The sequence below is a fragment of the Ascidia mentula genome, chromosome 4 (assembly GCF_947561715.1).
Source record: "Ascidia mentula chromosome 4, kaAscMent1.1, whole genome shotgun sequence".
Lineage (NCBI taxonomy): Eukaryota > Metazoa > Chordata > Ascidiacea > Phlebobranchia > Ascidiidae > Ascidia > Ascidia mentula.
In genome coordinates, this window is record NC_138569.1 from 9,913,220 (window position 1) to 9,935,992 (window position 22,773).

General features: G+C 37.7%; 2 protein-coding genes and 1 non-coding gene across 6 annotated transcripts; 1 reads left to right on the plus strand and 2 right to left on the minus strand.

Annotated features, from left to right (window-relative positions):
• Positions 1 to 1,003: 1,003 nt before the first annotated feature.
• LOC145899164 (anoctamin-5-like) lies at positions 1,004 to 17,165 on the minus strand. Of its 4 annotated transcripts, none has more exons than XM_082987888.1 (24): positions 17,000 to 17,165; positions 12,990 to 13,210; positions 12,496 to 12,612; positions 9,186 to 9,347; positions 8,738 to 8,959; positions 8,572 to 8,676; positions 8,269 to 8,376; positions 7,735 to 7,853; positions 6,776 to 6,910; positions 6,004 to 6,118; positions 5,881 to 5,941; positions 5,410 to 5,630; positions 5,112 to 5,294; positions 4,878 to 4,914; positions 4,593 to 4,762; positions 4,143 to 4,261; positions 3,946 to 4,067; positions 3,668 to 3,788; positions 3,511 to 3,595; positions 3,171 to 3,263; positions 2,382 to 2,476; positions 2,117 to 2,222; positions 1,823 to 1,940; positions 1,004 to 1,688 (listed from the first exon to the last, which is right to left on the minus strand). In XM_082987888.1, the coding sequence occupies exons 1-24, from the start codon at positions 17,025 to 17,027 to the stop codon at positions 1,585 to 1,587; spliced, it is 2,967 nt and encodes a 988-aa protein (XP_082844014.1). In that variant the 5' UTR covers positions 17,028 to 17,165; the 3' UTR covers positions 1,004 to 1,584. The 4 variants fall into 4 exon arrangements, with proteins under 4 accessions (XP_082844014.1, XP_082844013.1, XP_082844016.1 ...); XM_082987887.1 differs by lacking the exon at positions 17,000 to 17,165 and adding an exon at positions 15,492 to 15,923; XM_082987890.1 differs by lacking the exon at positions 17,000 to 17,165 and adding an exon at positions 13,366 to 13,478.
• On the minus strand, positions 2,724 to 2,797 carry Trnar-ucu (transfer RNA arginine (anticodon UCU)). The gene has a single exon. It is a non-coding gene; the product is annotated as a tRNA-Arg (tRNA).
• A 910-nt stretch (positions 17,166 to 18,075) lies between the features above and the next one.
• LOC145897574 (activating signal cointegrator 1 complex subunit 2-like) lies at positions 18,076 to 22,773 on the plus strand. The gene is made up of 11 exons (XM_082985920.1): positions 18,076 to 18,202; positions 18,339 to 18,532; positions 18,950 to 19,089; positions 19,197 to 19,422; positions 19,693 to 19,899; positions 19,985 to 20,236; positions 20,556 to 20,645; positions 20,694 to 21,037; positions 21,105 to 21,433; positions 21,770 to 21,932; positions 22,233 to 22,773. Exons 1-11 carry the CDS (start codon positions 18,139 to 18,141, stop codon positions 22,525 to 22,527), a joined length of 2,304 nt encoding a protein of 767 aa, XP_082842046.1. The 5' UTR covers positions 18,076 to 18,138; the 3' UTR covers positions 22,528 to 22,773.

A 22,773-nucleotide genomic window follows, 5' to 3' on the forward strand; every position in this document is an offset into this window, starting at 1 on the left:
ATTTGCAGGTTGCGGTTCTTGTTTCTTTCATTGGATTTTACATCAAGGGTCTCGCATATGTCCAAACTTTCTTGATAATAAATGGCGGCAGTTCGAAAGTCTTTGTTTTGTCCAGCTACGTTTCCTGATGTTCGAAGAAACTTCGCCATTCCGAAGTCAAATATGCTTAGATTTTGGCAATCTGATGTGTTCATGGTGAACTACTACAATGTGCACAGTCTGCAAATTGTACGCATAAACAATATTCACACAGATAACTGCAATATGTCAAACATACATCCATAATACATATACAAACTAACGTAATAGGCTTAAAATATGGGCTGAACATAAGCGAAACAGAAATAACTGGATTGGTTCGTGCGAGGCACAACTCTGATCAATAAACAAATCTTCATATGTTTTCCTGTAGTTGCTTTTCAATACATTTCAAACCTTTTCCTAACAGACTGCATACATACATATCACCAACGGCCTTATATTGTGTGTAAACGCGCACGTGATTTGCTAAGCAATTAATGGAATCGGGTGATTAATAATCATAGCTAAGCAGCTTTCTTCGCTAGAACTGCAACACAGTCAAGTGCATACAAGTCTTAAGACGCCTCCACGCGCTCACCACAAACGTAAGGAAATGCGCCTTTTTCTTGACAAGGCGGAGAAATTAACCCGTGGTCCCGTGACGATAAACGAGGCTCCCTCTTCTGATGTACTTTGTACATAAATGAGGAAAACGCCTTCGAACCCAACCTGAGGACTATTTTGTCGAACAAATAGTTTTATAATGAACTCTGTGCAACTGTTTTTCGAAACTACGCCCGTTAAAATCCTAAATGTTTCAGAATAAGCCCACATGACTAGGTAACTAACACTGCTATAAAAGCCGAATACAAAATTTAGCAATTAGGAGCTTATCTCTTTAGCACAGTACTAGCAACTAATGCCGGTTTCCAAACATGCGCTAATAATCTGTACATGACCACCATCACAGTTTCTTATAGATGATTTATTAACTATGATCAATAAACTTTGCAACTGAAGAAGCGATTACTTAACTGGTGAACTAAATTGTTCGGCCAAATACTTATTGACCCTTAACGCAATTTTTCAAATGCAACAAATTAGGACGGACGCCGTGCAAGACATACTGCAATTATAGACGTTTGTACACTGTACAGTTTAATCACAGTATCTGTCCGGATCCGCAAACGCTACGTTTGGGCCCGTACATAAACGAGTATAATAAGATTTGCATTTCCGCAATAACAGTTTGAGCATTGACATAGAAGTAAAAGCACATTGCTCGTGCGATTTAGCTGAACATACGTCAACTGCAAATAAGAAAAGGTTTTAATAACATACGACAAGGAGGGTCATGTACTCGAATTGTTTTTTTCTTTACTCTCCAACATAGGCAGACACAAAATTAAACAGAAATTAAATACACTGTGCAGTAATCGTTCTGGTCATTTCGTATGGTGCATCAAAAAAATGTACCTTCTTACACACAGAAAATTCCTTTAAAGGTGAAATTTACATATGACGAAGGTAAAATTATGGGTTGGTTTGCTACGTCACACCACGTCATAGAGGAGTCACTTGCTTTTTCTCGTCTACCACGAAGAACGTATTATTCGATGTCTTGCTGGGACTTGACGTCTTGGGAGTGAGTAAACTTGAAAGTTCCTCTGCAAATAATGTGAATACTTATACGGAAAGCCAAGTTGTGCTTTACGTTGGAGAAAGGACTGAGCAGTTACAAAACACGTCCATTAAATTTCGATTAACCACTTAAATCTTTCTATTTCCAAAATAAACTCACCGCCAGTCAACAGCATCTGTTGAACAAGAAAATGTTCCCGTTTGATTTTCTGCTTCAGTTCTGTGGGACGGTCAGGAACAATGTAATCAATGAACCGTTTCAAGAAGAAGACGACATGCTGTCGAACAACATCCAACAAATAAATTCTACAGTGATTACATAACACCGTGTTTTGCAACAATATGAAGTTGTACCTTCATTTTAAAAGAAGTATACGGGCTATTTGTTTGTAATGGAGAAGACTGTTTTTTTTCTTGTGGCAGAAAAATGTTGATATTACCGCGAGCAACTCACCTCCATAACGATAACGAATGCAAGGCGAGAAGCTGCCACGTGCCAGTATTGTAATGTAAGCTCATAAGGTGGCGTCGCATCAGGTGGAGACCGATAATCGCGATATCTGCAAACACGTAATGTCGTCGTATCAGTATCGCGATACTGTAACTTCAGTGGCTAATATTTTTTACTCATGCAAGACAACTAACGTAAGTAACAAAAACATCGTGTAAAAAGTAATATGTCGTATCTATGGCAAAGATGAGACATATATAAGTCTGACCTGCATTCAGTTATGCTTTCAGACGGGTCGGTTGGTTTGCTTCTGTTGTTGAAATCTGCGACATTGAACACTGATAAACTGTTGTTCGTGAAACCCTGCCAAACAAATTGGAGAGTTATGAAGTTGGCAATTCGATGCAACATTATGGGTTGATTGTTTACAATTAACGTCGTTGCAAATTAACGCATCAAATATTTCTTGCGTCACAAACCATTTAAACGTAAAAAAGCAATGCCTCAACTAAATGGGGTGAAATATGATTATTTTCCATTATTAACAACAAAATCGTTAAAAATGTTTCCACAAATTGAGGCAATAAATATATAAAACCAAAATACAAGGCATCCCTGCCGGGACTCGAACCCGGAACCTCTGGATTAGAAGTCCAGCGCGCTAATCCATTGCGCCACAGAGACGACACGTGCAGGCGTCACAGACAGGCATGTTATTGCGCACCTTGTGTTTGCTTAGTTGACATTAGCCAATAGGATACTGGCTGTTGTACAGCTCGCATTTTAAATCACCAAGCTAACATATGACTGAATTCAGGAACGTATTTTGTAGTTACTATAGTATTGTTGCTCTTACGTACTAAGCCGGTAATTAGGCTTAACTGATACACACGCACACACACACACACCCACAATTGTTGTTTTAAGTCAATGCGCAGACTGGTGCGACCACAGGGCTAAACGTGCAGGCTACGTTTCGACGCAAGAACGTTGGAAAATAAGGCATTTGTATGCACACTGTTCAATCATTGACATGTAGCAATATTTACTGTGTTACCTGAAAAGTGTTGTGTCCATATGTCCCTGCTGAATAGCCATAGTAATAAACCATCTTAGGAATGGCGTCAGAAGTGAACGCTATGGTGAAAGCCTGCAATTGTACGAATGTTATTTAACCAAAGCTACAACAGAATTTTACTTTGACGAAAAAAATACTGTCCTACTTTAAGGCATTGTGCTATTGTCCTATTGTAGATTTGTGTACATTGTACGGTTATAATTATATTCCAAGTGATTTCCTAGTTGTGTAAGTAGGAATTTGTGCATGTTAGCCCGTCATACGCACTTACTACTAGGAAAAAAAGGGTCTTTCACAGACACAAAATATCATAACTCACATTTGTAACGACAGATAAGGTTCCAAGAAACTCCAGGAGATAATACCAAGCACCGATATCGGAACATTTCTGTGACAATGGACGTCTGCGCACAAAAGAGTGTATTTACATAAGCTCATGAGGTATCTTACGTGAAGCAAAAGTAAAGGAAAAAAACCTTAATTCGCAGATAAACTTGTTGGCGTCGAGACGTATTTCTATAATATTGTTGATGAGGGCCAGCACAGGGGCCAGTGGAAAAGCAGCAACAAACAACGTCACAAAGCCAAACTGGATCACTACAACAAAATCAACAGTTACAAAACTTTGTTTCAGGAAACCAAACAAACTAAACAAATCTAAATATAGTTGAAGTACAATAATGCTTTAAACCAACAACTGTTGGTCTTTTTAACTGATAATTCCAATTTTATGTGATATTGCCAAAAGACTTGCCCATTTCTAAGTATTCGTAGAAGAGTCCCATCTGTCGGAAGGCAGTTAAATCGTAATCTTGTTCCCACCTCGTGTATTCATTGTTTTCCATTTCCTCGGAAACCTTGGTTGATTTGTATTGTCTACACAACATTTTTTAACAAGGAGTAATTTTTGTTGCAATTTGTAACATGTTTTTGATCATTATCGGCAATAACCTGTATTTATTGATCACCCAGGGCATGACAAGCTCCAGAACGTTGTTCCATATTTGTTTCCCCAGCATGATGATAATAAGTTGAATGGAGAGCTCGTACATACAACCTCCCGCATCGCACTGTAACATACGGTCTTAACAATACTATTACCAGGACCCTGATTGACCGTTGCACTTTAATGGATGTCGGTTTGTACTTATAGTTACTTTTAGTCTTGTCCATATAAGGCAGCATTCTGCAGTTTTACTTTGTTGCTTACATCAGTGGTGCAAACTTTTATGAACCAGTGTCGCCCAGCCCTTATACAAAATGTTATGGCAACGCACACAAATGTTCACCTTTTGGGACGAACTCGCTTATGTACAAGTTCTGGCTTCCATCAAGCAGCACCCGCACATATGTGTGCACCAACTAACAACTTATATAAGCAACTGGAAAACAAATACACACCTCATCCCATCTGTATTCGCCGAACAGGTACGTGTAGTTCGCTGGATAACCAGCGAACGTCTGCTTGAAGAAGGCAACGTAGAAAAGGTAGGAGTAGAAGTTCACGAATTGAAAACAAAACATTTTGAAGGTAAAACTGTCGTCAAACTCGATCTGGGTTCGTGGCAACTCTGAAAGTTTATATCATGAGTATGAGTGATGTTGATGGTCGGTTTAAGTATTTATCTCTATTACTCGTATTCATACAACGTAATTTTGTTCTTGATTTAACATTTGACAACTCACCCATGTTGGTTAGAAGTAACGCCATTTTTTCATACACCTGAAATCACAAACGTTTAAATTGGGGTTTTTAAATCGAGGTATTTTCAAAACGTTTTGCTCATACCGGTTACAACCAAACCACTGCAACTTGCAAATAAAAACAGATTCAAAGAAATGCACGTCAAGTACAAAATACAAATAATTTATCAACACCTAAATTACATTAGTCAACATTAAAACTGTTCAAAATCTTACGAAGTTAAGACACATAATAATGACGAGTGAAAGTAGAGATGCGGTGATCGTGGTCAGCATTGAAGGTGTTGCAACTGATGAGAGGGAGCCAAGAGACGAAAGGTCGACACTGGAAGCGAATACGGCTGCAATCACCAATCTGTAGACGATGATGGCGAACACTGCAGCTATGACGACGAGCACCTAACAATAACAATCTTTTTATGCCCTGAGACAAGACCAATAAACAAAACGTATTAAAATCAATTTAGAATTAGTCTTTTAACACAAAATACATGTTTTGTGCAAAGCTATTTACCCAGAAGAAAACCGTTGTGATCGAGAGACAGGCCCGGGTGTATCTATCCCTTGCCGACAAGTAAGGTTCCCGTTGCCCAGTAACGGGGTTTAGTCTTTCTCTGGTTACTTGAGCCTCAAATTCGGGTCGAATGAGATCGCGGTCCTCGTCGTAATCAACCAAGTCCCAGTCGTATGCCAGACGAAATTGCTTCCGTTTCCACAGCTCCAGAAACATGGTTGCTGTAAAAAATATATAGATACCTTTACGCTTCACTGCAAGTTATAAGTGATATTGACGTTTTTATGCGTTTCAGTAAAATGCACTTATTTTTTTCAAAAGGCTTGTTGCAAAACTCTTAGCAAATAGAAAATCTTATCAAAATAAAGCACTATTAAATTGTAGTTTTTTTGCAAGAGGATTTTGGAAAAATGAAAAGAATATTGAAAAATTCAAAATATTGCGGAAAAGTTAAAAAGTGCGGACACTCACCCCATAATGACATGAACACGGCAAAGAAAATCGTAGCTTCGTTGTCAAATACGTGGGTTATCTGTAAACAAAAATAAGAGATTGTTCTGTGGGTGAAAAAGAAGCTTAAAAGTTTGCACTTACCTGCGCCGACAGACAAGTTGAACCCAATTGCCAATAACCACAATTTTTATCACACACTGGACACATGGTGAGGTTACCGGCGTATGTTGGATAGGACTCATCGCAAACTTCTTGGCTATAACGTTTATAAGAATATAAAAATGTTAATAAACTGGTAAGAATGCGGTCTACATTGGTCATCAAAACAGATTTCAACACAAACTTATGGACAAGCTACGTTTATCATTCTCTTTGATTCAAACTGCCAACGCAAGCCATCAAGACTTCTTTAAAACGCAAACCTCAAAAAAAAGGAAACCAGAATAGTCAAAATCAATTTGGTAGCAATTATGCGTTTGAGCACCAAAGTAAAGCACAACGCTACATGCACAGCAGCAGCAAATCGATGCAAATGTCGCTGCCTAAGTGCTCAACAAAAACACCCTTATCCACATACTTACAGTCGGCTACACAACATCGTGAAGTAAGCGGTAAAAACAAAAGTGTTAGATAACAACTAAATACTATGTTAATTTTGTCAGAAACGTTTAATATTAAATGATAATATCAATGTTTCAAAAGATGCCACCAAATACACAAGGACACTTTATGCAACTCCTTGTATAGATTTAAGTGATACGTTTTCCAGTTTCGCTTCAGTTTATTAATCGACATTTGGTGCCACCTTTTGTGGTTAAAAAATCAGAACGTTACTACGACACAAAATTAGTGGTTAAATATCAGCAGTCTACACTACTTGCATGCAACAAATAAACAACAGGACAACACGTACGTTGGTGGGTAGGTCCACAACGTGGCTATGCTGTATATGAACACAATGAATCCCACCAGTGTTGGGTAGACGAGCATCTCGGTGTAGTAACCCAGCCATGCAAAGTAGAGCGCCACCTTGTCACCCAGATACTGGCTGTTCATTGGTCGGTCGATGGTCGCCAATAGCAACAAAATACAGTAAGCGCCGCGTTAGATATAGGTAAACATGCATTGGTCTACAAAAAACGTGTAAACGTAGGCAACGCATTCATAAGTGAACGAACATTGTTTGTCTTGAATGAAATTTTTTCAAATTCATTCAAATTCGCCATAACTACTTATACGTGTTTTTTACGCTGGCTCACAAAGTGAATTGTCGCAGTCCCCGGCTTGTAGTATGTTTCACCTACGCATGTCTCACACATCCTTTTACAGCGAAAACTGGTTTACAGATTAAAACAGAAATGCTTTTGCGTAACAAAGAGCAACCGATCGACATGCCACCAACTAAACACTTGTTAAAAGCACCAACAGTGAGCTTAAAATGAAGAAAAGCGTGTTGGGCGCTCGACGGTTTTTACCTCACATTCTCCCACATTATGAGGGTAACCAGACCATAGACGAAGGCACCCAGGCCCAAAAAACTGGCTACCCACAGCATGCGGGTGTAAAATCCCACGAAGGCAAAATAAAGAGCTATTTTGTCGCCTAGATAACGCCTGCAAGCGAATGGTATAATGATGTCAATGTTTAACTACAGTGCAATATAATTGTGTTTTTCAAAACTTATTTTTTGTTTACTTAGTGTGTTCTTGTGCTTTGGTTTATCGAAACAAAATAGTGTTTTTATAAACTTTTATTTCGCGAAGAGAGAATGTATGTAGGCTACATTTTCTATTAAAAATCCGTAATTGACGTCGTTCAGAGAGGTTTCATGAAGTATATTAGCAAGTTAAATTTCAAAGGACCAAACCATACCGGATTAAGTCGAGGGGTTGGAATTTGTACCAACGACCCCATCTTGCCCACTCCCAATAGAGAAGACGTCGCATATTTTCATCTGTCTTCAACTTAGACTGACTGCTTGTATGTTGGCCCTGCGTTTATTAAACACAACACTGTTTGCAACTTTTGTAACTCATATTAATGCAGATTGATTATTTCCGTTAAACAAAGTGTATATAGCTCCTGATACATTTATAAATAAACTTTGCAACACCAAACGACTAATTTACCTAAATTATCAAATTAACCAGAAACGGTAGCAACGAAATTACAAGTGTGGCAACATCCTAAGGTAGGATGTTAGCCAGGTTGAATGTTACATGTAAAGGAGTTCATTTGTATGTATAAATAACAACAAAGATGTGGAAGCGTCTATTATTTAAAATACTATGCTCCCACAATGATCATTTCAATACAATGTTTGTAAATGAATAAAAACAGATAAATTGGCAATGTCACATATTTTCCAGTGACTTAACGGGATGTAGACTGACGGCAATTGCTCACCTCGTGCAATGGGTAAGCGGCCTGGTAACCTCCAACGCCGATTAGTTGCATTATGCCAACTTGAATAGGTTTTGGCCCAAATCGCGTTTCGCTCATGATGCGGTACGCCTAAATAATACGTGACATCAATCAAGTCTATATTATAAACAAAACTTTTTTTTAGAGGTATATACGTATAGAAAAGACAAACAATCCGTTTCATTTAAAAAAGATTGTTATCTTTGGAAGCTTAGTCCATTTTTTTGCTAATATACAAGATTCATTAAGGGTTACTGGCAATCCGGGTGATATATATGAACTCACGATTCTGGAACGCTCAGATGTGCTGAAAAATGTTTTCTCATCTTTGATATCAAAAAAATCCATTTTTTCTTTCGTAAACTCGGCGGTATAACAGTCAGGCTCTGTCTGAAAGTTTTACTTTAAATTTACTGATACCAAAAATGTGAAAACCAAAATTATGTCATACTTTTTCAACAACTTCCGCACTGTTAAGAGTGCACGGCGCAACAAGTTTTTTCCAGGCTCTGGTGAAACAGGAGCAATCGATGTCATCATCTTCCTTTTCAACCGGTTCCTTAATCCTGTCTTCTTTAAGTGGCATTTTCATTTTCATTCGTTCTGCATTTTTCAGGCACACTTCCCATGGTACGTGGACCTTTACGAAACATGTTTTCTGATCTTGGGATTGCTGCCAACAAAAAAATAGTTTATTTTGTAAATTCCATTGGGGTACAGTTATCTTAGGCTTCATAACAGTTTCATGCAGCTAATTACAGATAAACACACGTGACAGATATATATGGCAGGACGGTGCGGAAGTGTGACAACATCTGCGCTTTTCCAATTAAATGGCGTTGACAGACGCCGCTCTGGCTCTGCAATACACGACATTGTATCTAAGCATAGGTACTTGCCTCTTTTGGTTCTCTTTCCAATAGTAATCCTTTTTTATGAAGATTTTTTTCAAACACTTCCCTTTTCTCGCTTGCTTTCGTGTCCTCTTCATCTTCTTCGTAAGCGATTATGTAGTCAATGTAGTGAACGCCATCTTTGAAGTACAGAGTTGCTTTTGGGGCCTGTGACAAAAAGAAGCGGTTTAAACTTTTATACAGTCTATATTTATATTGTTAAAATACAATACCTCTTCATCAACGTTGCGACACAGACTTGCTAAAAAGTCACAACAATTAAACTTCGACATGGCATTTGCTGAAAAGTGTTAGCACACACAACTTTACTTCAGATCTCTTTCTAGCTCGATAACACTGAATAATGCGCGTGATTGTTGAATGTTAGATTGCAATTCATCGAGCGGTTATGACATCATAACTAGTAACTATTTCGGAGTTTTTTCAAGCTAACTCTGATGCAGTGGCAGTGCTCAATGACTGACGGAGTCTTAAACCTTTCCAGGCCGTAAACTATTTTTTGGTTGCAATTGATTATTGCAGACAAAAGCGTATGTTCCACTTTCAACAGCTTGAAGGTCATATTACGTATCAAAAGGAAAGGCGCATAACAAGTTTAGATTGCGGAAAATGGTTTGTACATTACTAGATGAACCGGACGCAACAAAAACTTTAACTAACTCATTTAAATACGTAGACTCGGGCGGAATAAAACCGCTATTAGACTAGATGTAAACCACTTTGAAAACTCTACAAATATGCTTCTACTATTTTGTAGTAAGATGTCACATTCATGATGTTTTGCTCAGTTTTCAAAATACTGTAGTCCGAAATGCATCAAAATCTCGCAATAGCAGCTGTATTAGCAATTCACTTCCTACATCGAACAACATTTCACAGCATTTCCGTTCTCTACTGAATGAAACAACTGGCACAGTGAACACATTGCGCACGCCTGTCAGTAGCGAATGGTGGCAATGCATTTGCAGGCACCGCCATTTGCTAGCTCCTCAGGGGAGCTTTCAATTGGCCGACTGACACAATAATTGTCATCTGTTAGTAATGATGCTTTTAGAGAAGTCCTTGTTTACGTTGTCGCGGAGATGCCAACATACAGATTGCGTGGGGGGATTTTTTCTATTTCGACAGTGCTGTTTCGTGTGCAACAAAGGATTATGGCAAAAAATACTAGCCTACCAGAAAACTCGTAACTACATTAACAGCTTTATTTGACTCCAGAGTACTCTATTTACTAGTTTATTCAGTGTCGACTAATGAAATCTACTTACTGTTTTAGTGACCGGCTGGTCACCTTTGGACACCAAACTGGTAGTTGATCCACAAAGCTCTGGACTATCTTGTTTAACGACACTATGTGGATGTAAAATTTCCACTTCAACGTTTATTTCTTGTTCAATGTCGCTGTGATTTTGAAGACTAACTTTTTCAGCATTGACATCCATTCCACGATCCCGAATAACTATTGCTGCATCGAATTAATGCACTTAACTTTACACAAAAAGTAACTATTTTATGTACTCGAAGAACTTAAGTTACTAATTTAACTCAACTGACAGCAACATCACCGTGTGTTTTTCTTCAAAACAGACTACCTATACCTATGTTACAACTATAAATATCCTTGTCTTTCATTCTGCTTGCCAATATTGACTTTGGCAAGTCAGGCCTCACACAAAAAATGCATATATGTAAATATCGTTCATGTTTAATGTTTTGCGTTGTGTTGTCCGCTACAAATACGTAACGGTGTAACGAACGACGGGACTCCCACTGACAAACAGCACATTTATTACCCTGGCTTTCCAATGCATTATGCAACAACACACCAACTCTCTTCTGACCAAAGGCAGACTGCGATTTAAAATGAACTCAGAATACGAGAATAGACTCATGTAAACATGTGTTACGTGTGCTGTGCGGCTCAGTTTGACAAATGCTGCAACACAGTATCCTTAAAACGCCTTTCTTTGCAACAAGGTTACATTTTTTGACAAATAGGCTGCATGTTTCTTTCTGTCCGATTATGCTGAAAGCTAGATAGCCGCCCCTTCAAAAAATCAATACCTGAAACTGTACACGAAATGCCTTCTTATGTAAAGCATCTTTTTCGTTTTCCATGTAGACATTGCTTTTCATAAAATGATAATTATATTCTCTAAAGTACATTCATGACCGTTCCTTTAATGCAATTGAAAGCTATAAAGCGCCTGTAACATTGCAATTGGCAACCTCTTCAGCATTTCTAAGACCAGACGAAGTAGTAGGTTCAGTGTACATTCCCCAGGGAGTGAAAGCATTGTGCGCAATATCGACTGACCATCCTAGTGACTCAAGCACTCCTGCGGAAAGTAAAATGTACTACAACTACTCGCTATAAGTGCTACGAACAAACCTGTATTATCTCAACGACTATAGCAAGCAGTAACTGCCACATTCTAGCGTTCCTGTATTGACATACCGTGTTTGAACAAGCACATTTGATTGATGATACGCAAACGGTAAGAATGAATGTATAATTTGATTTTCCTAAAATTACGACTGTTTAACAATATTTTCAGTCATAACCACAGCAGGCCCCACACAAAACGTATTTTCCTCGAACACTCCGACCTTTATGACGTAACCGCAATTACTTGCGTGTGCCTCAAATCAGGAAGTAATTACATGAAATCTTTGCAAAGACCGTTGTCACGCACTACTTCAATCCAGTACTGTCATTTTCAGGGTTTAGGTTTTACAAATACCATGACTCGGGATGTGCTATATACCACAAAAAAGGTTTGTCTACGAAAGAACAGTTGGCATTTTCGTCTTGGAGACTTAAATTCTACTTGCTCACAAATAAGGAAACAAAAGTAGAACCTACATCTGTTGACAGCAAATCCTACATACCGAATGTGCTTTACTTTGAATTTGCAACGACACTGGGAATGGTCAGGCCGTTTTGATTTCCGCACAAAACTGGCACCGTACGCTGCAATACGCGAAATTTGTTTCCTTATTTGTGGGCTAAGTTCGCATAATGCTTCGTGCGATGCCAGTTTTGTGCGTTAATGCTAACCATTCCAAGCGTCGTTGCAAATTTTAAATTAAAGCACATGGTATGGAGGATTTGCAGTCGGTCTGGCACATCCGAAGAGTCACCACACAAATGAATGAATCTACAAATTTAACCTCGATCGACTGGAAATGGTTTGGTTCACAAATCCGCACTAGGCCTAACAAGATGGGTTTTGTGAGTAGGTGTATCAAGAGCGACCCACAATTTTTGTTAGCACCCACGTGGCATACTCACAAAAATTTGGTCACGTGATTCGTCGTTGAAATTAGTTGGTTTGTCTTGTTTTAATTCACTAGATTCGATTCCTGACACAAAACCTGCGGTGCCGTCAAATGCAGGATTGTAATTTCCCTGCAGAAAACAAATATATTATTGTTCACCCAGGCATGACCAACGATTGAATAAACGCGAAATCCACAGTGAGAAATACGTGGAAGTTGTTTCGAAGTAAAAAAGATACAGCAACGTAACTAAACGATACTTTGCATTGACAATTAAGCAAAGAAACTGAATTTATTTATAATTATTATAGCTATATGCCCTAGTTTTATCCATACTTGTTTACTGTACAGTATACTTTGATCAGATGCATCATCTGCTATAGTTTTCTTAACCTTGTTGAAAACACCAGCTAATTATTCTGATATTTTTTTTTACATTTTAGCAGATGATTCATCAAAGACGTTGACATTTTAGTAATATGGCAAGTCAATTTGCATCAAACTTACGTTGGTAATCGACATTTCGTGGTTGTTCTTTGGTCGTTTTGTCTCGTCTAGTTGGGGAACAACAGGACCTAGTAAAGCAGTTGCTGTTCCAGTAAATGCTGCGGTTTTTGCGTTAATCGGTGGCAACGCCCTTGGAAGTGGTTCGACGTAATCTGGCCGCGTGAGGGCGCGATGCGCGTACTCAGCACCAGTGAGTTCGTTTTCAGACGCGTCGAGGGGAGCTGAATAATAAAAATACAGTAAAATGTCTTCTGCGCGGTAAATTTCCTAAAACTATAGTTTGCATGCGAACAATACGCAAAGTAGTTTTGCAGGTGGTATTTAAGGTTAGCATCAAACTAATCCACTCTCTTTGTGCACTGTTTATCGCAGATACCTTCAACAACTGTGTTCTGTTTCCACGGTCGTTGAAAATACAGTATGCTGCTTGTAACTTAAATCATATTTGCTCTGCTGATGTACCCCAACAAAAGTACCAAACGATGCTATTCTGTTAAAAAACAGGCAATAAAAAAATCACATTTCTGCTGTAACAACCACAAAACAGAACTGATGTCTTGTCACATGTTTGCGAATCCTCTCGACAGGGGCGTTATAATATCCCTGTATTGTAAAATATTAACCTGGAAACGCAATTGACGTTTTGCACGCAATGTGGGTTTGTGTTACGGCTTTTTATGCGCTCGCATGCTTGCTTAGTTACAGAACGTTATTGCTTTATGATAGCAGTTTGTACAAATATTGTTTCTTTTTTGGTAAACTCAAACCCAAATGGGAAATTTCTCAATGGTTACGGAATCTACCGAAATATGTTCTGACAGTAACGTAAGTTTATGTCTGCTGAAGCAGCAACAGTGAAATAAACTTTTTCTGCGTGATTTCTTCTCACCCAACACTTACACTACAACTAATGTGCGGTAAGTTTACCTTCAAAGACTTTGCACAAGGAACACGCACCTTCAAGGCAAGAAAGGATGCGTTGTGTGCACGAACGCAAACGCGTGTGCTAGATCCGGGCTTTGTCGTTATAGTTATTCATTAAAAGCGTGATTGTGAAACCCTTCCCATTGTTGACCGAGGAATGATGTAACAAGGAGTAAACAACAATCAGTTGAAAGGAATAGAATTATTATAAGACGGCCCTTATAATTACCCTTCCGGCCTACATAATTTTAATTGTAACGTTTTGGTTGCTATACAGCAGCATTTATCAGGATGTAACGAAATGTGCCAATATCCTAACTCACCAAAAACGGGAGTACACAGTGGACTTTTAACTGTGGTGATTTTAGACTGAGAAACTGATTGGTACAAAAGAATGTTTTTGGAGTCGTTGAACATAAATGCGCATGCGTCATTACTAAATGACAAACAACAAACGATGTTTTCCGCAGTTTACCGACACTTCTGCCCTTGCACCTCTTTAAACAAAAAGTTTATGCGCCACGACAATAACACGCTGTGTTTTTGTACATTTCATATCCTGCTGAAGGTTGCTGCATATAGCAACTGAAATGTTAAAATTACAAATATTTTTGCCAGAAAGAAATGTGCCAGGCAACATCAGCAATGAATTATTCAAGGAATATTATTATTTCAAAGTCAACATTTACCCGACCAATCAAGAAAACGTGCATAGCATTTTGAGAGGAGCGCCCTAAACAATCAAGCATGTACTTATGATTTACCAATGTTTACAACAGCATTATATGCTAAACTGCTCGCCTGATGCACTTGACGCGAAATCATTCATTATACGTTGATACTGAGGTACGAATTGTACAAGTAATTACCCAATGCCTTGTTATGTTATAACGAGGACCTTAAAAGAGAAATGCTCTGGCCTTTTGTGTTTAACAATTACTAATTACGGAAGAAAAACATCATCAAAACAACATTTCGAAACGCAGCACTGTCGCAGTTGTTTCCGTAAACAACATGTTGGTGCATTTCTAAACTACTGTTGGCATTTCGAGCACAGTATGTTGTCAATCAACAAAAATGTGAATGCATTGTTTGATTATTTTGACGAAAGTCACAACAAACTTTTTTTACTTTAACGTTCTTGTTATTTGTTTTACTTTTCAAAGTTCGTTTTAACAACTATTTCTGTTTCATGCGACCCTATACACAAACCACAGGTTTCACATTTGACTAATTAAAAAAGCTCACAAACCACTGTTTTAAATTATTATCTCATCAGCGGTTATGCCAAAACGGCAGGAAAATCATATTTCATCGCAGTATGAACACAATAACTTTCATACATCGCTTGCGGTCATCCAACCCAGTACCATGGTTCAGCGCATAATTAAGGGCCATTCAAAAGTCCTTCAACAGCAGAGTAAGATATATGCCCCACAATCAGATCAACAATAAATTACTACTCACAGTTTATTACAAACCTGCCTTGCCAATTTCTAAACCGTAACTGCTTTTTGACTTTTCTCACATAGGTAATAATGATACGGTTTACTTGAAAATTGCGTGAATGGCACCTACATTCATTTCTCTCGATTTGGCCTTGAGAGCCCACAGGCGCCACTTTCTTTCTTTTGCGCTTCTTTTTCTGAGTTTGACTTGAAGTGATTGGAAGCAGATGCGGCGACGAAATTTGAGGTTGAGGGAAATCCCCACTTTCAGAAAATCCGGGTGGGTAATTGGAGGAGGGACCCTGGGGGGAAGAAGGCCTTTCCGCTGCCCACTTGTTTCCGCTTACAGAGGTATTGGCTTTTTGGCTTTCAGAAACTGCTCCGTAATTGGGAAGATTCTGGCCGCCAACACCCAGAGTCAATTCAGGATTTTCGAACAAGTTGATTGTTTTCGGATTCTTTTGTTCATCGGAATCTGAATTACTTTCTGTATTCGCGGCATCGTATTTGTGGCTAAACATTGTTCAGAACAACACACAGCCCTACTTTACAATGTCTTCATGTTTTTCCACAGTCCAAGAATAGCCACAAAATAAATAAAAATAGTAAAACAGAACCAGCCAACAACTCAATTGCTTAACAGCCTCTATAGTTACAGAAATTTGAATGCCTTGATGCTTAAACAGACATCTCAGCTTACATCAAAGCTCCCAGAACTAAACTTTTTTGGAAACCATATTTCAATTGATAGTAATAGGTGTACAAAACATATCACTATATGCTTCCTAGTTTATAGTAAGATATACAGTACGTTTTCCAGCGACAGTTTTGCCACGCATCGTCAATAGCCCACAAAAAGTATTCAACCGTAACGATCACAAAAAGCGGCGCTGGAGTTGGCACGCGTTGTCATGGTGATTACCTATATTATAACTGACACCCATCGAAAGGTTTTAGCGTATAGAGGAATAACAACGTGAAACACGGATCTTTGTTATGTTCCAACTTGTGTCAATACTTCTGCCAAAAATAGTTTCCAAGACTATTATGACTTTCCACATTAATTTTCCATAAACTTTCTTTTTTGACCCAGTATACCATACCCAGTATGGTACAACCCGGCGTTTATCAAAATGTTGGAACTTCACTGAAACATAACATTCTAAAACGGATTATATCCAATACAGTTCGGTATATTATAGCTTCTAATCAGGACAAAGGGTAAACGTGTCGAATTACACAACCCGACACGAGGCGAAATTACAGCAAGTTTTACCGGTTTGAATGTTTGAAAAGCCACTCCTACAAGTATAATAGGCGGATTGTAAATCCAAGACAAATATTTGCTTTACTTCATCCCTCCTTTCAATTTCTCGTACGTGTTACCCAACATTTTATTTGAGTCACCGATTTCTTTAAAAAATGATTTTCCTTTCTCTTGACAACATTCCGCTAAGCTGCCTCTGTCATTGAACATTTAAATAGGAACATTTGCTTGACTTTTTCCACATGCTTCTTGTTGCAGTGCAAAAATAACAGACTGTTTCCGGACAACATATGGTGTTACAATAGGCTACATTTCCGTTTGCACGTTATAACTTATACAGCAGGAAAAAAACATTTTGTATGTCTACTTACCAACTTTGCTCTTCGAAAATGGATCCATTCTTTTTCTATCCCTTTTGCTCGTATTAATTTAGGAATAAAGTTCAATACTAAAATATATTTGACGTCATGCTGTAATTGCGGAAAGCGGCAACTATTTAATCTCCAACGTTGTACCAAGGCAGTGTCATGTATAACTTCAAATCACACCATAAAACCCTTGCTCTTGGTCGTAAAACCTATTCATACGCAAGTAGTAACGCTAGGTGAATGTACACCGCTGACATCGATTTAGCATCTTTGTTTTCACGAGGTCTGCGTGACAACAATGGTTCGCGTAAAGCATTGTGTCCAAGCGTGGGTTTGTTCAAACGTGCACGTAAGCCTGTGTGCTACTGATCATTCATTGTATGACATGTGCCCGCCATGACCAAACACTTTTTGTTTAGGTTTCGAAGGTTACGCCGAGCATACGTTTGCACTTGTGTTGTTATTGGAGCGTTCCATTTCAGATATACAAAATACCCATTTCCAATGGCACCAGCCACTGCTACAGTAAGAATGTGCATAAAATTGAGTGTGTTGTAATATCAAAAAGTGGCTGTTACGGGGTTATTATGTTACCAACACCCAAGTTACCAGATGCAACGGTCTAAATTTGATTTGAAAATGCAAGATTTGACTGCACTTATGTATACTACTTATTTCAATTTCACACTTTATATTTCGTAGCAAACGAACCTCAATGAATTTTTTTTTGTTTTGGCTGCTGTTGTTTTCGCACTTGACCACTTTGAGAATACGAAAAGTAATCGGCGCAATTTTATTTGTCCGTAAAATAAAGATCAAAAACGATTAAAATGGCAACGTGCCGGACGTTTGATTTCTATGTGAAACCTTAAATAACCTTGATTTGGCATTGCGGGCGGGAAATAAACTGTAATAAAACAGTATACTCTATACTCTGGTAATAAAAAGGACAATGTAGACTACGTCGTCCATGTAAGTTTTGCGACTTTTTGTTATTCCCAACATTTTTGAAAAATTAAGTTGCATCACTATTGGGTAACAACGGGGATTCCCCGTTGTGGAGATATCATTGCAATATACGTCATCAACGGAATGTACTGATTAGCAGAAAAGTAAAACTAATTTGTTCGGCCACAAAAATAATGTCCAAGACTAAAGCAATTTCCCTGGAACACCTGGAATTTCCTGTAATTGATGCCAAAACCGGTAAGACTTTCACACCATTCGGTAAAAAAATAATAAAAAACAATGTATTTTATAAACAAATGATATGGAAAAACATGAATTAAACCTGATGCTTTAATTCTAGGGTAGTGATTTAATGTGTGGCTATTTGGTGCAGATGAGATAGTTTACCGCAAAGCATTGCACCATGAGCTTTGTGTAAAGACACTATCTGGTGTTGAATATTATGCACCTCCACACCATTTTAATGAAAATGCACTTGAGCTTAAACAGTACATTCCTGTGTTGGATGACATCATAGCAGATCTTCAATGGCTCTTGATGCTCAACCATGCTAAATTTTGGTGTCAGGTAAACAAAAAACAACAAACTTGTGTATATGTTTCCATGCTACCAATTAACCTAATAAGATGTTAACAATAAAAAAAAATGATAAGATTCTTTCAACATATATGAACTGAAACTTTGGGGAGATGTAATTTCTACATCCATCGTCCATTTGAGCTGAAGTTTTGCATGTGCCTCTGAGGGAACTTAGCAGAACACACATGCTAAGTTTTTTTCAAAATCCAAGAGAGTTTAGGCCAGGGGTGTGTCCAAAGTGGACAAAACTTTATTTGCTTGCCCATGTCTGGTTCAGGCCAGGGTGGTTTGACATGGAATATCTCTACATAGAGCATATGTACTGAATTGTTTACAGCCTTATTCAAATTAAACTTGACTTACTTAAATTTTTTTGGCAGTGCATTTTACAATATATTTATACAGGTAGTAAATGATGACTCAGTTCATGCTTTGCTGAATTCTTACCTGAGGAGAGCTCCAAGATATAAACAATTGAACCTTGCAGAAAACCTACAGAGAAAACACAGCCTTGTTCATCGCTTGGTGTTCTTGGTATTTCTTAGGTATGATAATGTTTTTTTATTTGATTGAAACACATTTAACAAGATTATAGATCTTTGTAACTTTGCAATTAAAAACAATTTTGTATTCAAAATAAAAATGTTTTTAGGATGTCAACTTTAAAAGAAACTAAAAGTGATTTTATGAGCAAAGACTACTTTGGTAACCTGATCTATGACAACTTTCTCTTTGACATTCCACGATTGATGGATATCTGTGCATTGTATGGCAACCAGAACAACATTAAGCTAGTCAGAAAGCTTGTACACTCTGTATTTGAAAGTCAGCCATCATATGTGACTGATCTTAGCCTGGCTGCAAAAACAGTCATCCAGGTATACAGTTGTATGATAAACAATAAACATTGTTAAATATGCATGAGGTATGTACTATTTGGGTGCTTCAACAAACTGCCGGTATTTCAGTAAAAAAATGTACATATTATTAAAGAGGATTTTAGATAAGCATTGACTTCCTGTTGTTTATTTTAACTTGTTACCATTACGCTTATACGTAGCTAATTATAGTGATAAATTACTTTTTGTGACATCGGTAACAAAAAAACATTATCACAGCTTAGACCAATGTTATATTTGTGTTTTAAGGTTCTTTCGCAAACTGAGCAGAAATGCTGTGGCGGGAAAGATGAAAATAGTCCAGCATCATTAAATGATGGTTTGCCTGGAACTCACCTTGAAGAAATAACTGATCTTGACTTTGCTGATTTAATTAGGTTTTTGTCTGATATTATGTTTACCTTAAAATCCTTTATGGTTGAAGTTTATCCACGATCAACATCAAAGTTTTTTGAGGTATTGCTTGTTGTGGTAAAAATAATTATGAATAATATATGCTGTATTTGTGTTTTGTAATGGTTTGATGTTTGTGTTGATCTAGGTTGACTTGATCGGCAAACTTTCAACAGTTTATTGTGAAGTTTTAAAATCATTAAAGACCAATCTGCGTGTACGGAAATCTTCAATATCTTTTCCAGTGTTTTGCGAGCTCAAAACACACATACGATTGACAGAAGATGCAATACTGACTATTGTTTACCATATTATTAAACTGTGCTTACTTGACCCAGTAATAAAATCATACAAAGAAAGTCCAGAAAACAAGGAAACATTAGCTGAAAAATATTTTGAGGTTTGTGCTCACACAAAATTTGTTTAAATTATCAACAACATTGATAAATATTTAAGGTGGATGTAAATTTTGTCCAGTAATTGTCCAAATTGTCCTCAATAACCATTTTTGGTTCTTCAATGGACCTGGACCGATTTCATATAGGCCTATGTTACTGTTATAAAATGTGTGTAGTATATGATGATGAAAAAAATAAACAGATCTTGAATCTTAGGTCGTTCTGCTTGCAAAGTTTTTGTAAATAGAGATCGTGATTTCTTGTCATTGTGATTTTTTTACACATCTGTCAATTAGGCATTTACAAAACATTTGTTTTTAGGCTCTCACATCTCTGTTATCTCAGCAAGTGTTTATTCGAGCACTTCATCAAAAATATGATTTGTCGAAGGATGTTACTGCTGTTATTCAGGTTGGCCTTGTATTGCTCATATGTGCTATCTGACATATAACTTTATAGACTTGTCCGGAGATGAATGGAACCCAAACCACATTCATTTTAAACAGCCTCAAAGAAGATTCACCAAAACCCAAAGAAAAACATCAGATTTCCAAACAGAAACCTGCAACTAAAATGACAAAGCAAACAAATACGGCAGCAAAAACAAAAGAGGAATCTCTGGGTGAAGAGAAGGACAAAGACATTCAAATGATGTTGCTTGTGTCATCCGTTCAAGACCTTTTCCATGACCTTGAAACACCCTTTATTGAGGCATGTTTAAAACGGTTTGATATGAATCCAGAAAAGGTAATTCAAATGATACTGGATGACAACCTGCCACCTGATATTCAAGAAATGAAAAGGTATTTTACAGAAAAATATTTTAACCCGTTTTGTTTAAATTTTTGTGTAATTTAGTATTGTGTTTAGCACCACCGGCAAATCTGAAGTAGTGCTCGAAGAAGATCACAGCAAAATTGAAGTGGAGCCACATGATTTGGAGGAAATACCTGGAACTTCAGGATTGGGCGACATCATAACAGAAAGAAAAAATGTTTTTGACAATGATGAATTTGACATAATGGCACCTCAGGCACAAAATGTGTTTGAAACTTCAAGGATTCACCGAGGCAAACGGGAAAGTTCCAATATTAAACATTGGGGGGAAGAAGCTGAGTTTGAAAGATTGAAGGAACTCTACAACAAATATGATCTTGTTAGGGAAGGGGAAAGTGAAGAGGAAGAGTTTTCTGTTCCAGGTAAAGAAAAGCAGCAGTTTTTTTCAAATAATTCAGTAACATATATATGACAAGTTTCCAAATTAATTGAGGCAAAGGTTTTTGATGAAGTACAATGCATCACTTTGTAAAACTTTATTTTTTATGTTTTAATAATGTTGTTTAAGTAAATAAGCTTCAGACAGTATACGCTGTTTTATCCTATCTGTACAGCTGGTGACGGACCAGGGTGTTGACGACTAGGTATAATCAGTGTATACTTTCTGCAGCTCACTAATTGTGCATAATTGAGTCATTGCTTGAATTATGATATTTTTATACCTAAAATATGCTTTTGCAATGGCTTTTAATATGCAGTGCTTAAGTCTGAGATGTACGAGGATGAGTATGATGACACTTATGACGATGTAAAAGTTGCCGCCAATGATCTGGACAATGCTGATGATCTACATGCAAGGCGACTACGTGCACAGCAAATGGTGCGACAAGAGGATTCTGAAGATGACTCAGATGAACAACAGTGAGTGTTCCCAATGCTTGGGTTTTGCTTTTTGGCCTTTGGGGAAGCAAAAATTGGCAGCGTAACTCTCTTAAACTGAACGTAATATTAAGTACAATGTGAGGTTTGAAATCCTGGTGCGAATTTTCATCTACCCCTATAATGCTTGGCACTAGGAAGTACATAATTAATACATAATTTAAATGTTGGCAGATATGCACAATGAACGATAAAGGATCGCTAAAGGAAGTAAATTACCTTGCACTACATTTAACATACAACCTAATGTTTTTATTGCATAAAACTGCTTTTGTTTGACAGGTCTAACAAATCCCAAATGAACCGTCAAAATTTCATTGAAAATCCTGAAGTGGTGAGGGCTCGAAAAGAAGCTGCCAGACAACGGAAGCAAGAGGAATTCCAAAGAAGAAATACAAGGAAAAAAAACTATCAACCAGAAAGGCAGAATCAACGTCCACAAACCGAAGGGGAAAGCAAGGAAACGGGAAAACGTGGTCAAGAGAAGGATCGCAGAAAAAAGGAAGTTAACAAATCAAGCCGGTCCAATCACAACAGGAAAAATATGGCTACCCGTAAAGCAATGCAGGGCATGTGACGAATTTATTTGTTTTATCCCGTTCGTAAAAAAATGTTGTAACACAAAGGGTTGGGGAAGTGGTAATTTTTTTCAAATTTAACTGATTCCGCTCCGGGGTTCGAATCTCAGTTTCCTGCGCACGAATTACTGTCGGGTGTTTAATGTTTTTGGCGAAGAGCTGTAGTTGTGGTTTGTGGCAATGTTGTTGTCACATTTTCAGTTTGTGTTCAACTGTATGAATTGTAACAATCAGCTTTAACTTTT

Bases quoted from the DNA above. Each gene is read 5' to 3' on its own strand.
- LOC145897574 (XM_082985920.1), top strand. From the start codon at position 18,139: ATGTCCAAGACTAAAGCAATTTCCCTGGAACACCTGGAATTTCCTGTA. The intron at 21,434-21,769 runs GTAAAGAAAAGC...TTTAATATGCAG, and splicing joins GGAAGAGTTTTCTGTTCCAG to TGCTTAAGTCTGAGATGTAC. The intron at 21,933-22,232 runs GTGAGTGTTCCC...TTTGTTTGACAG, and splicing joins GATGACTCAGATGAACAACA to GTCTAACAAATCCCAAATGA.
- LOC145899164 (XM_082987887.1), bottom strand. From the start codon at position 15,882: ATGTTTAGCCACAAATACGATGCCGCGAATACAGAAAGTAATTCAGAT. The intron at 5,631-5,880 runs GTGAGTGTCCGC...TATTTTTTACAG, and splicing joins CGTGTTCATGTCATTATGGG to CAACCATGTTTCTGGAGCTG. The intron at 2,223-2,381 runs GTCAGACTTATA...ACGTGTTTGCAG, and splicing joins GAAAGCATAACTGAATGCAG to ATATCGCGATTATCGGTCTC.